Source organism: Eurytemora carolleeae, unplaced genomic scaffold (genome assembly GCF_000591075.1).
Source record: "Eurytemora carolleeae unplaced genomic scaffold, Eaff_2.0 scaffold678, whole genome shotgun sequence".
Taxonomy (NCBI): Eukaryota; Metazoa; Arthropoda; class Copepoda; order Calanoida; family Temoridae; genus Eurytemora; species Eurytemora carolleeae.
This window is the reverse complement of record NW_019396994.1, coordinates 142,434-156,639: the sequence shown is the minus strand read 5'-3', so window position 1 is coordinate 156,639 and position 14,206 is coordinate 142,434. Positions and strand designations below refer to the sequence as shown.

The 14,206-nt window shown below is 31.8% G+C and overlaps 1 protein-coding gene across 1 annotated transcript; it reads left to right on the top strand.

Moving 5' to 3' along the window:
• The first annotated feature begins 321 nt into the window (after positions 1–321).
• LOC111710881 (cannabinoid receptor 1) lies at positions 322–12,759 on the top strand. The gene is made up of 10 exons (XM_023485057.1): positions 322–370; positions 1,842–1,908; positions 4,126–4,339; positions 5,938–5,994; positions 6,052–6,123; positions 7,487–7,663; positions 8,146–8,262; positions 8,333–8,363; positions 8,780–8,859; positions 12,535–12,759. The coding sequence occupies exons 3-10, from the start codon at positions 4,215–4,217 to the stop codon at positions 12,752–12,754; spliced, it is 879 nt and encodes a 292-aa protein (XP_023340825.1). The 5' UTR covers positions 322–370; positions 1,842–1,908; positions 4,126–4,214; the 3' UTR covers positions 12,755–12,759.
• The last annotated feature ends 1,447 nt before the right edge of the window (positions 12,760–14,206 follow it).

Below are 14,206 nucleotides of genomic sequence, written 5' to 3'. Positions count from 1 at the left end.
TAATTGGTGAATTATTAAACTAAAGGATGGATGAATATAAATGATTATTTAATTAATAAATTATTAAACTAAAGGATGGATGAATGTGTTAATGAATCAATTAATTAATGAATTATTAAACTGAATGATGGATGAATGTGTTAATGAAAAATTAATTGATAAATTATGTAATTATTAAAGTATTAATTGTTGTATTATGAGTAAATAAATGAATTGATAAATCATTCATAATTTGATGAATGAATACAAGGATGAATAAAGGAATGGGTAGATAATTAAACTGATTAAAAATATTGAATGAATAAATGAATGCAAATAAATAGTTGCAGCCAACTCATTAGTTCTCATCGCTCTCAAATCAACTCCAAAGGTTAGATGTGGACAAATTAAAAAATCAGACATATTTTTCTGTATTTTTTCAACATTTTTTTAAATTCTATTCAATAAAAATCCTTCCTAAATTTTTGGTTTTAACTCATTTTTTGATTGCCAAATTTTGACCTTCTTCTTTTGCAAAAAAAAACTTAAAATGTCACATACCTCATTTTCATGAAAAAATTTAAGCTGAATGCAGATTCAACCACCAATTTTAAAAATGTTAAAAGATTAAAAAGTCAATTCCAAATAATAGTCGAAAAAGTGCTTTCATATTTTTCAGCTGGTTAGTTTTCGTGTTGTAAATAATTCAATAAAGTTTCACATAGAATTTTTAAAATATAATTTTTTTTGCCTGTCAGACATTTTTTTAAAGTTTTAAATTTAGCATTCATTCATTATAAGAAAGTTCAAAATCGATTACCCCCTAATATTTAATAAATGTGCAAGTAAAGGTTTTGTATAACCAAGTCCAGCAAAAAGTGTAATATATAGTTTTCTCTCTTCTGTCTGAGTTTGTGGTTTGCACCCGCAAGTGTTAGATATGATGTATATTTCACCAAATATCTAAAAAATATCTGATGTTTCCGTAGTCTACTTCCTTCTCACATTGTGGATAAATGAAAAAAAAAAACATATTTCATTAAATTCTACAATTCTTCTAATAATTTAATTTCAAATGCTCCTTCCCTTTCTTTGATTTCTATTTTAGCAACGTAATATTCTGAACTATCTATTTTAGCTATGGAATGTTCTGAACTATTGTATTTTAGCTATGGAATGTTCTGAACTAATCTATTTTAGCTATGGAATGTTCTGAACTATTGTATTTTAGCTATGGAATGTTCTGAACTATATTGTATTTTAGCTATGGAATGTTCTAAACTATTGTATTTTAGCTACGGAATGAACTGAACTATTGTATTTTAGCTACGGAATGTTCTGAACTATTGTATTTTAACTACGGAATATTCTGAACTATTGTATTTTAGCTACGGAATGAACTGAACTATTGTATTTTAGCTACGGAATATTCTGAACTATTGTATTTTAGCTACAGAATGAACTGAACTATTGTATTTTAGCTACGGAATGTTCTGAACTATTGTATTTTATCTACGGAATGTTCTGAACTATTGTATTTTAGCTACGGAATGAACTGAACTATTGTATTTTAGCTACGGAATGTTCTGAACTATTGTATTTTAGCTACGGAATGTTCTGAACTATTGAATTTTAGCTATGGAATGTTCTGAACTATTGTATTTTATCTACGGAATGTTCTGAACTATTGTATTTTAGCTATGGAATATTCTGAACTATTGTATTTAAGCTACGGAAAGTTCTGATCTATTGTACTTTAGCTATTTTAGCTATGGAATGTTCTGAACTATTGTATTTTAGCTATGGAATATTCTGAACTATTGTATTTAAGCTACGGAAAGTTCTGATCTATTGTACTTTAGCTACGGAATGTTCTGAACTATTGTATTGGAAGCCTGTGCGCGGCTGATATTCTACTCTGCTGTTTCGGTAAAATATTTCAAATTAGATTATTGGGTCATTTCATGGAGTAAGAATACACTACTTAACATAAAAATAGATTCTCTTCAAATTTACAATGCAATTCAAATTTAATGTTTTGGAGCATCCAACATTTTTTAAATGAAAAAACCACCCCCCCCCCCTCCAAAAAAACCCCGATTTCGGTTATACCGCCTCATTTATACGACAGGCTACGCCAGTTTTGGGCGGAGCTTGGATCATCATGTCCGATGTAGGTCCTGGCGGTATACTAAATTTCATCCACCTGGATCTGTCAGCGCAGATATCTAAACTTATAAACACTTCGATGTCGATACCATGAAGTATATAAAGATATATGGAGTATATATACTATAGTGATACGTAAGTACTTCCCCATCGCACCTACTACATAGGAGATATAGCGGAAATATGGAGTTTATACTATGGCGGTGTAGTAATTTCTTCGCCATAGTACTTATGAGGAATGAGCAATGGAGGGGACATGGAGTACGTACCTCTCCACTATGGCACATACGACATGCACATTGCACATGTTTCAGAATCTGTTATTTAAATAATTTGCAAACCAAAGATATGTGCAGTCTCTCTAAATCCATAGTGTTTTAATTTATCAATATGAATTGTGTGACTAGTTGTATCAAAAGCCTTTTTGAGATCAATAAACACTGCAATTGTGTATTCTGGGTTATCTTTGTTTGATGCATTGTAGATCTTGTCTAGAAAATGAATCATGGGTTGAGTCGTATTATGATTCTTTCTAAATCCAAACTGTAAATCGAACAATATCTTATTTTTTTCAATAAACCCACACATTTGCTTTGCAACTATTTTCTCTAAAGCTGGAATTGAAGACTTATTGGCCTGTAATTGTTGAAGGGAAATTCAGAGTCAGATTAATAAATAGGGATAACACGATCTATTTTAAACTCATTTGGAATACAACCTGTTTGAATAGAGAGGATGAACACATGCAAAATCAGCTCAGCTAATAATGGCAAAACATCCTTGAGCTGTTTACTAGATAAACAATCTAATCCAACACTGTTCTTAGGCTTGAGTTATACATCCTATAATGTCAAGAATTGCATCAATTGTAATATTTTTAAAGACAAAGTTTTTCTCAATTTCATTTCCAGTCTTTATAAGATTCTGTGCTGTTTGGGATGTTTTCAGTTAATTTAGGACCAATTTCACAAACAAATTTGTTAAACCCCTGATGTGCAATGTTATAATTCCCTTGTACAATACTTTCATTATCAGAGAAATAGCTAAGAATATTAGATTCATCTTTCACTGAGCCCAAAACCTCTCTTACAACCTCCCAAGTCTTTTTAGAATCATTTCTGAATTTATCGATTTTAGTAGAGTACTATTGTCTTTATTCATTTAAAATCCCCGACCTGTTTAAAGTAGCTAAAAGACTATTAAATGTTGCCTTGCTTTTTTCATTTATGATTCTAGTTCGAACTTTCTTGGCTTTGGAATTATCAAATACACTATTACCAAGTAAGAAGTAAGTAGGACAATGATCAGATTTTGAATTTGAATTTAGATTTTTAACAAGAATATGATCAATCAAAGTGGTGCTAGAATGAGAAATTCGGGTTGAATTAGATATAACAGGGAAAAGACAATGTTCAAGTAATAGATCAAAGTATTTGAAGTGTCAGCATGTGTTGACTGTTAGTTTAAGTTACAAGATATTGTATATTTGAGAAGAATCCATTTTTCTTGTAAAATGAAATATTCTTTCTCAATGGAATTTCCCAATTATAAAATTTTTAAAGATGATTTTTTTCATAACATTGTCTTTGGGAGAATACCTTTTCATTAAACAAGAATTGAACTTAAGTTAATGGGCCTTTTATCACCAGGGGACTCCCTTGTCCTTGCTTAAATACCACTGAAAACTCCGGTTCATTTCAAGTACCGGGTCGACTTTTAGGCAGCTAGAGCAAGCATGTACGTACAGCAAACAAACAGACCATATAAGACAAAATGGTACTGTACACCAAATCAATCAGCCCCGTCTAAACAGATTCTAGTGATACACTCATTAAGTTAAAAATTATATGCCATGCTGAATTCAACCTTATAGGTTGTTTATTTGGTAACAAAAATTACTTTATTTAGGTATTACAAAAATTATTTCAAGCATTCAAATAGTAAATTCAATTAAGAAATTCCAATGTTTTATTTAAGGCATTCCAATTATGATATACCGTGATTTTAACCGTGATTGCTTTACCGGAGTACATCAGGAAAGTAACAAAATTTATAATTATTAAAGTATGAAATCTATAAAATCAAATAATGTTTTATTCCTTAAGGACACCCTGATGTATAATATAATAACCTTACCAAATATATTCTCAATTTCCTCCGTTCATCATATTCTTCTCCTTACTGTAGATAGGTTAGTATCCATACATTCTCTTCTCCTTACTATAGATAGGTTAGTATCCATACATTCTCTTCTCCTTACTATAGATAGGTTAGTGTCCATACATTCTCTTCTCATCTTATTCTTACTGTAGATAGGTTAGTGTCCATACATTCTCTTCTCCTCTTCTCCTTACTATAGATAGGTTAGTGTCCATACATTCTCTTCTCCTCTTCTTCTTACTATAGATAGGTTAGTATCCATACATGCTGTTCTCCTCTTCTCCTTACTGTAGATAGGTTAGTATCCATACATTCTCTTCTCTTTACTGTAGAAAGGTTAGTATCCATACATTCTCATCTCCTCTTCTTCTTACTGTAGATAGGTTAGTATCCATACATTCTCTTCTCCTCTTCTTCTTACTGTAGATAGGTTAGTATCCATACAATCTCTTCTCCTCTTCGCCTTACTGTAGATAGGTTATTATCCTTACATTCTCTTCTCCTCTTCTCCTTACTGTTGATAGGTTAGTATCCATACATTCTCTTCTCCTCTTCTTCTTACTGTAGATAGGTTAGTATCCATACAATCTCTTCTCCTCTTCGCCTTACTGTAGATAGGTTATTATCCTTACATTCTCTTCTCCTCTTCTCCTTACTGTTGATAGGTTAGTATCCATACATTCTCTTCTCCTCTTCTCCTTACTTTAGATTACATGCATCTTCTCCATTTCATATTTCTCTTCCCATTACAACCTTTTTAACTCTATTTCCTCCTCTTTTCTTCTTTCCTTCTGCTCCTTTTTAGTTTTCCTTTCCTCCATCTTCATTGCCTCTTCTCCAACTGATAACGTTCCCTTCTTCATTTTCACTTTCTCTTTCTCCTCTTTTTTAAAATCTTTGTTTTCCCCCTTTTATTAGTTTTTTCTTTTCACCCTTCTTATCATTCTCTTCTTTATTTTTCCTCTCACCCTTCTTATCTTTCTCTTCTTTATTTTTCCTCTCACCCTTCTTATCATTCTCTTCTTTATTTTTCCATTTTTACTCTCACCTTTCTTATCTTTCTCTTCTTTATTTTTCCTCTCACCCTTCTTATCGTTCTCTTCTTTATTTTTCGTGTCACCCTTCGTATATTTCTCTTCTTAATTTTTCCTCTTGCGGTCCCCTCTGAAGGAAGTGCAGTCCCCCCTTAGTTTTTCCATTTATGAAAGTTGTAAACTTGTAATACAATTGTAATATCTTAATCTCTGCTACAAAATAAATATTTAGATCTAAAAAAAAATTTTTCCTCTCACTCTTCTTATCTTTATCTTCTTTATTTTTCCTCTCACCCTTCTTATTTTTCTCTTCTTTATTTTTCCATTTTTCCTCTCACCTTTCTTATCTTTCCCTTCTTTATTTTTCCTCTAACCCTTCTTATCTTTTTCTTCTTTATTATTCCTCTCACCCTTTTTATCTTTCTCTTCTTTATTATTCCTCTCACCCTTTTTATCTTTCTCTTCTTTATTTTTCCTCTCACCCTTCTTATCTTTCTCTTCTTAATTTTTCCTCTCACCCTTTTTATCTTTCTCTTCTTTATTTTTCCTCTCACCCTTCATTTCTTTTAACGTACCTTCTTCTGTTAATATTTAGATTTATTGCTCTGGTGACTCCTCTTTTCTACACAACATCTCTTATCTCAAATCCAAGGTAATATGAGTCCAGAATATTTTAAAAAATTCAATATATATATTCTCGTTGGTTTAGGTTTATGTTTGGAACCATTCTGTTTATTTGGACTGAAAGCTTGGTGGTTGGTCTTATTCCTATCCTTGCCAGGAATATTTTTTTACTCAATCCTAAATCTTGAATTTTCATTTTGGTTTAAAGTAGGAAAGTATTTTCAAGAATTAGGAGAAAATTGAACAAAATCTAGCTTTAAGAATCTTCATTTGAGGAAGGAAATAATCTTTTCTGCTTGATAAGAATAAATTCAAAAATGCAAAATAGTTCAAGGAGAAGAATAATTTTATAAGTTTAAAGGGAATGTTCGCCTCTTTCAAAACACAGTAGTCAATCTTACAGCTCATATTTCTGAGGCCCAAGCCAATAAAATTATTTTTTTAATAACGAAAAAATCCATAAAATCCCGGTTTTCTGAATAGCTTTTGACGGTCGAGTGTTTTAGACGTTCTGGCGCCCAGAAACATTTTTTTGGCACTACGACATCTGCTCTATTTCCATTTGCTCTATGGCCATTTGTTCTAGTTCCATTTTCTCTATCAAGTCATTTGCTCTATACGTCATTTGCTCTATATTCAATCTGCTCTATACCTCATTTGCTCTAGGACTAAACACGCCATTTGCTCTTTAACCTAAAAATACACTATAAAATAGCTTTGATTGGAATTCCTGAGCGTAACTTGACTATGAAATGCGGGAATTGTTTTTTTTGAAAATTCGCAAATTGCAGTTTTCATCAGTTCTTCAAAGTTCATCATGACAGAGAGACTGCTCAATAATAAGAGGGATAAAAAAACCTAATATGTGGTGAAAACTGTATGTATTCTACTCTAAACAAACAAACTATTTCCAGGAAGTTGGTGGAATAATGAAACTGTAGGAAGAATTGTAAAATGTAAAATTGTAAAAATATAGTTTTAATATGATTAGATATTTGTAAAATATGTTTTTAGAGCAAATGACGTGTTTACTCATAGAGCAAATGTTGAGTAGAGCAATTGGACCATCACTGTCATAAAAATGTTTATAGAGCAAATGACGTGTTATGTCATAGATCAATTGACGTTTAGAACAGATGACATATAGAGCAAACGTCGTTATCTATGAGCTATAGAGCAAATGGTTAATAGAGAAAATGAAACTAGAGCAAATGGCCATAGAGCAAATGGAAATAGAGCAGATGTCGTAGCGCCCATTTTTTTAGCGGAACTTAGGTTTAGTTTTTTTGGATAATGCATTTAAAATTTAGGGTATTATGTACATGAAAATTTGTTTTAGGTGAAAAATACCTTAAAAGAGAAAATTTGAAATGGAGTAAAATTTGAAACTATATATACAATGAGTTTGAAGCTATGATATACAATGAGTTTGAAACTATGAAATACAATGAGTTTGAAACTATGACATACAATGAGTTTGAAACTATGATATACAATGGGTTTGAAACTATGATATACAGTGAGTTTGAGCTAAATCTAATGCAGAAACCAGTGTACAACTATATGTTTATATTTATCTTCTACGGCGCTCCTATCCTGATCATTGTTATCCTTTATGCTTTTATTTTCTACGAAATCCATAAATGGCGCCAAAAGTACAGATATCTTGAGTTCCAACCGGGAGCTATGCAGATCAGGTAAAATTAAAATTAAAATTTTTTCATTTTACATTCTGCAAATCCTCTAGCACTGTTATTTACAGGGTGACCCACTATATAATCATGATAACCCTGAACTTCCAAGATAATCTATTATCATATTAGTGTTACGACAAAAAAATAACCTTTCAAACTAAAAGGGTAAAAAAGTTTGTTTAGAAAACTTTTATTCATCCAAAAAATCAAAAATTGTGTTAGAACTCTCACTTTCAAAATCGGAACAAATGACAATCGGCTAAACCTAAACTCAAATCCGACTCGAAGCAAGGAACTGATTACTTGCCTCAGTCTCAAATTTTCTAATCTATCTTTGATGTTTGATGTTTTAGACCTTTGAAATAAAAATCTATGAATTTTATTAGATCAATATATAAAGTGAAAGCTCGAAATATCAGATTGTAAAGATACAAGGATTAGAGCTTGAGGCGAATTATCAGTTCTTTTGAATGCGTATCATTTAGAGGTGCAATGACGACATTTGCCATAGTTCTTCTCCTGCTGCTCTCCTATGTACCAAACCTAATTTGCTGGTTCCTGCATATTGAGAATCCAACCATCTTTTCAGAAGATACTTACAGGTAAAATTCACGATTTAACATTTAAAAATATAAAATTTATTGTTTTTAATTTTTTTATTTTCTTTTTCAGTGTAGTTTCCATTCTCAGTAATATGCTAAAGGAAATTCAATGTATTATAAAAATATGCATTTTTGAATTAAGTTAAATTTTGATTCATGTTTCTCAAGGGGGTTTCTTCCAAACCAATGGGATTGTGAAAATGAAACGGAACTAGGAACATATCTTGAAAAGGCACTCTCCCAGTCTAAAGGAACTAAATTGGAGGAAACTTTACTGAACTTAAGTTTTTTTTTAAATGTCAATTTAGACTGAAAGAGAACCAATTTTACATTTCAAATTAACACGTAGCTGATTTGCTTAAAGAAGTGTCTTTAGAAAAAAGCCTATAGTACATAAATGAAATTTTAATAATTCAATTATGTAAAAATTAAATTTAAAAGACGAATTATTTGTGAAAAAGGTACTTAAATCTTTCTGTAACACTAATAATACATTGTTTACAATAACTATCTTCAGACAGTAAACACCTTGGTTAACCCCATTGTATATTCTCTACGGATGAAGACTTTTAAATCCTCAATTTTAAAAATATTCAGGTAAAGTTAATGCGCAAACATCGCTTCTCGTATAAATCATCTTTGCGCATTTCTACGTTCTAAAAATGTTCTCTGGTAATATTAGCATCTCATATCTAGGGTTTATAAAAAGTTCCATAAAAAACAGATGTTATATAGAGAAAACAGAAATTCCATTAAAAATTAGAAGAACAGTGAACCCCATCAGAAGTCAGAATTTTTGTGTTTTGAATCTCATGATCGAGGATTAATTGATCTCCACGGAATTGTTTACTTAAAGGGACTGTAAGCGTCTCCTTGAGAAGATGGCAATGCCCGATTTAAAATGCTACCCTTAAAAGCTATTTCAAATCAAGTATGAATTGGATATCAATGTTTTTGTTTCTTTCAACTGTTTATTTTCATTTGCGGTTTCTCTGCGAAAGTGACTTGCGATTTCCTTGTTTATAAGAAGCAACAAAGAAACTCACAAAAATAAACACTTTTCCAGTAGAAAAACGACGGTTTCTTCTACATGTTGATCAAAGGTGTACTACTCAAATATTAGGGTTTAGTATCAAATTGTACAAAACAATCCGACCATTGTTTATTGTTACTTAACCAATTATTAGTTAATTCACATTGAGAACTAAATCCAAGAAGAAAAATACAAAAGCAAAACATTGGCTTGATTTGTAGGTTAAGTAGTTCAGAGCTGGGAACTTTTGAATGGTGGATATCGGGATGAAGGCTTGATCCACTCTTTTTCTTGATCTCGAGATTAAATAATGCTTGTTCTCCTCTTGTTATTAATCTTCAGATTGATTAACCGATTGGGATTAAGGATATCCTATTCTCAAGTTTTCAGCTCTGTGCGTATAGAAAAATATATGCATAAAGCTTATTTCAGCTTCTCTCTGCTTTAAATAGCCAGGGAGTATTCAACCGGGGAGCGCTGTGCAAAATTAACATGGCGGTTCCACACCATATAAACAAACATAGCAAATATAGTACAGCTCACCAGAAACATGAAAATATAGTACAGCTCACCAGAAACAAGAAAATCTAGTACAGCTCACCAGAAACAAGAAAATATAGAACAGCTCACCAGAAACAAGAAAATATAGTACAGCTCACCAGAAACAAGAAAATATAGTACAGCTCACCAGAAACAAGAAAATATAGTACAGCTCACCGGAAACAAGAAAATAAAAAAAAGAATCCTGAGAGGTTGGTAACCATGCAATATGATGCCGTTTTTTTACTCAACCAGCTGCAATACTCCGACCATGAAGAATGGACTACTGTCAAAAATGCTACATTCTGAGCCACAAAGCCAACAACTCCCCATTTTGTAATGCGGTGAACCTCCAATGGGAAAAACCCTTAAATTCCGCAGAGTGGGAAACATTTAAAAATCGGAGGAAAGTAGGGATTTCCTATTCTATGGGAGTCCCTCCCTTACTGACCTATCCAAACATCCAATTCCTACACCTCAACCCTACCATTTTGTCACAAACAGCATTTGGAATTGATTTCTCAGTAAAAATATACAAATACAATCAGATTGAACGATATTAACAATTCCTTTAACATTCGTGCATAACATAACCCTCAAGGTTCTCGTCATTCTAAATTCTTATTTAAATAAAAACCATTCAAGCTCTCTTTGTACTTGAAGCCAAGATCAATCATGCTTAAGTATTTTTATTCAAATATTCTTCTCCGGCTTCCACATATTTTCTCTATAAACTTCCTTTGAACCAAATACAAGAAATTTTATACTTTAATATATCAAACGAAAAAAAAGACTTTGAGAGATTAGGTTTCTTCTCGAAACATTTTCTTATATTTATTCTAGAAAATGATTCCTGCGAATATTACGGTTTTCCTTGTATTAATATATTTAGTGGTCCAAAATGTAAAGATTTTAACTGAATAAATATTTCAACAAATTATTTGTATTTTTAACATTTTAAATTTGGTAATAAAGCTTTCATTTAAGGTTGTTTCGATTTCTTTAATTGGAGTTCTTTAAAGGTTCATACAAAGATTAAAATAACTGTACCCTATAAAAGCTTCGTCTGATCTAGTATGAATTATACATATATATAAATATTAATAATGTTTAAAACTGATTATTTCATTTGTAGATTCTCTACAAAAGTGACTTGCGCATTTTTACGTCAAGAAAACATATAGAAATTATTACAATTAAACACTTAAAACCTAGAAAAATGTCAATAAACTCCATATTATTGATTAGATAAACTCCATATTATTGATTAGATAAACTCCATATTATTGATTAGATAAACTCCATATTATTGATTTGATAAACTCCATATTATTGATTAGATAAACTCCATATTATTGATTAGATAAACTCCATATTATTGATTAGATAAAGGCTTTAACGGTACTTTTGTGAATCGGATATTTACATCTTTGTATTAAGAGTCACTTGAAATGGCGGTGACAGTCCCTTTAAATAGATATAAATTCTATCTAATTCCTTAATTGTCCGTATACTGCATAAACCCGCAAGTTATAGAGAATTTGCAGTTAAAACTAAGGAAAATGTTAGACATTTCCTAACTAAAATACTATCTTATAAATAAAAAATTGGAATGGCGGTGACAGTCCCTTTAAATAGATATAAATTCGATCAAATTTCTTAATTGTCCGTATACTGCATAAACCCGCAAGTTATAGAGAATTTGCAGTTTAAACTAAGGAAAATGTTAGACATTTCTTAACTAAANCCCCCCCCCCCCCCCCCTATATTAGACCAAAAGGAATTGATTCTTTGTCACAAACTGAAAGAAACTGAGTTCTTGCAACTCTAATTTTCTAATCACTATAATAGGGATCCAAAGGTTTGAATCCCTCACGTAAAACTTGATAAGAATTTTGCCAATTCTTAAAACTAAGGCTAGAAATAAGTCTTTATATTTTCAAAATGCACATGTATGTGTAGGGATACAAAAAATGACGCGAGTTTGTGAGATAAAATCAAAGTGCAAGGTGTCGCGACACTTTAAAAGTTTATACAACTTTTTATAGCAGACTTTATCTTTGTGCTATATCTTTGAAATCCAATGTCGTAGACCTTTTCTTGTTCAAACTATAATATGAAATAGTCTATGTTTAAAATATTAAAGGTTTACACTATCAGGATGCAAAGAAATAGGGATTTGAGTTTGTGGCAAGACCTGAGTTCCTTTTCTAATCCCAAAATCTTTGCAACCCAAAGTCGGAGCCCTTTTACATTTCAAACTAAATTCTAGTCTAATCTAAGTTTGAAATAGCAAAGGCTATACTGCATCAGGTTGCAAATACATAAGGATTAGAACATTTGAGTTAGCGGCAAAGACTCAATTCCTTTAGATTTAAACGAGTTTCTGGTTTTTAACAAATCAAAAACCGGATCGAAAATTTGAGAAATCCCTCAAAAATATATGACCCGGCCGGCTGGAAAACCGGAATCGGATTTCCAAAAAAATTTATGAAAAGTAGGAAATGCCTCAAAAATTTTTTAAAGAGGTTTCCTGTTTTTTGGTCCGTTTCCGTGTTAATGCGTTTCCATAGCCCTAAGGATATCTCCATCATTTTTCAAAAATTTGAATGTTATCTTTGGGAATCGTGGATGTAACTATTTGAATAATGTTCCACTTGAAGTTTTCATCAACATTCCCTTTAATCCTGATTTTGTAGGAAGGACAGAGCTGATCTGGATCCAGGAACCAGAACTCAGGGTTTTCAACCTAGGCCTGGAGTAGATAGTAATGCTGGGTCTGGAGGGAGGTGGAGAAAGGAGGAGAATATTACAAGGGAAGGACGTGGGTCTGGAGGGAAGTGGAGGGAGGAGGATAATATTACAAGGGAAGGAAGATATGGATTAAGAGGAAAGGTTTATACTATCAGTGGATTTTAACAAAATAAAAGATGAATAAGATTATGGAATTCCTTTTTCATGTTCGCAAATAAGAACTGAAATCCATGTCATTTCTGTCTTAGTAACCTACAGTCGTATTTTAAACTATGAATTCTGTTAGATTCATCAGTTTCCAAATTTAATGAATTTAAGCTAGCTGCGTCTCAAATCCCCCAAAAAACGGTTTCAATTGAGCGCCGGCTTAAATCTTAAAAATTTAAAACAATTTTAAGTGGAACCAACCATATTTAAGTCGCGGCTCAAATTCTTTAAATTCGGCCTCAGGTTGAAATGATTAAGGAATTAGAAAATTAACGTTTAATTAAAACATTTCACAAATGTTTGCAAAAATGAAAGTCTAGAATTTTGCAGAAAAAGCTCAAATATTAATATTAATCCTACTGTATGAATGAATGAGTGTGAGGATATAAAGTTGTGAAGAAGTGTGAAGAAAATGAAATGTTTTGACAGTGTTCTACCCTGGGAAAAGTTAGTGAACAAAGTTTGCTTGAAGATCTAATTTTTGTTGTTGTTTCTAGGCTTTCTTTAGAGTTCCTTTAGAGTTCCTTTAGAGACAGTTCTCTAGAGAAATAAGTTTCTGTCTACTGTATACACTACATTATAACATTGTACACAGTATTTTATATATAAAGAAGACTGTTACAATTGTATGTATTGGGCGCATGTGTATAGTTTATGGTTAATTCCCTATAGCCGGCCAAACCATAACACTAAAGGACAGCTGTTATATTTTGTTACATAGATTAATCGTTTCGGCACAGCGAGATCGTTTTCTGTTTAGTCTTAGACGATTTTTGAGATTCTACAAAATGCCGAGCACGGCCGGTCATAAACTAAACTTAGGGAGTTGTCACAAAAAGTCTTATCCTTTGTATAGCAAATTTAACCCTGCCTTGTCTCGTTATATTTCCATGTCGTCGTAATTAAAAGATTATCCTTTGTGGATAATCCTGTACACAGATACACTAGAATATAGAGTATTCGAGTATAGTGTATGGATCAAGGAACTATCCTGTACAGTGTACATAGATACACTAGAATATAGAGTATTCGAGCATAGTGTATGTAGCAAGGATTTATATGTTTCTTGGTATGGAGTAAGGCTTGATAATATAAAGCTTCCTGAGAGGATCTTGTACCCTGGAGAATATAAGAACCGTCCTAGGTCTGATATAATTATCCTGGATACAGACCCACTCTACAGTATATGTATATATATATAAACAGATATAACCATTAAACTGCAATAATTGTCATCTTCGCTTTTTCTTTCAAGCGGAAACCATCTGAGGATGTAACTGTGAATGGGAAACTGTTAATGTTATTGCAAAACTCACCGACAAGATTTGGCTGATAATACTAAGTTCGTTAAACATTTTAGATTTTGTGTACAATTAGTTATTTTAAATTGTAAATTACTGTACACATGTG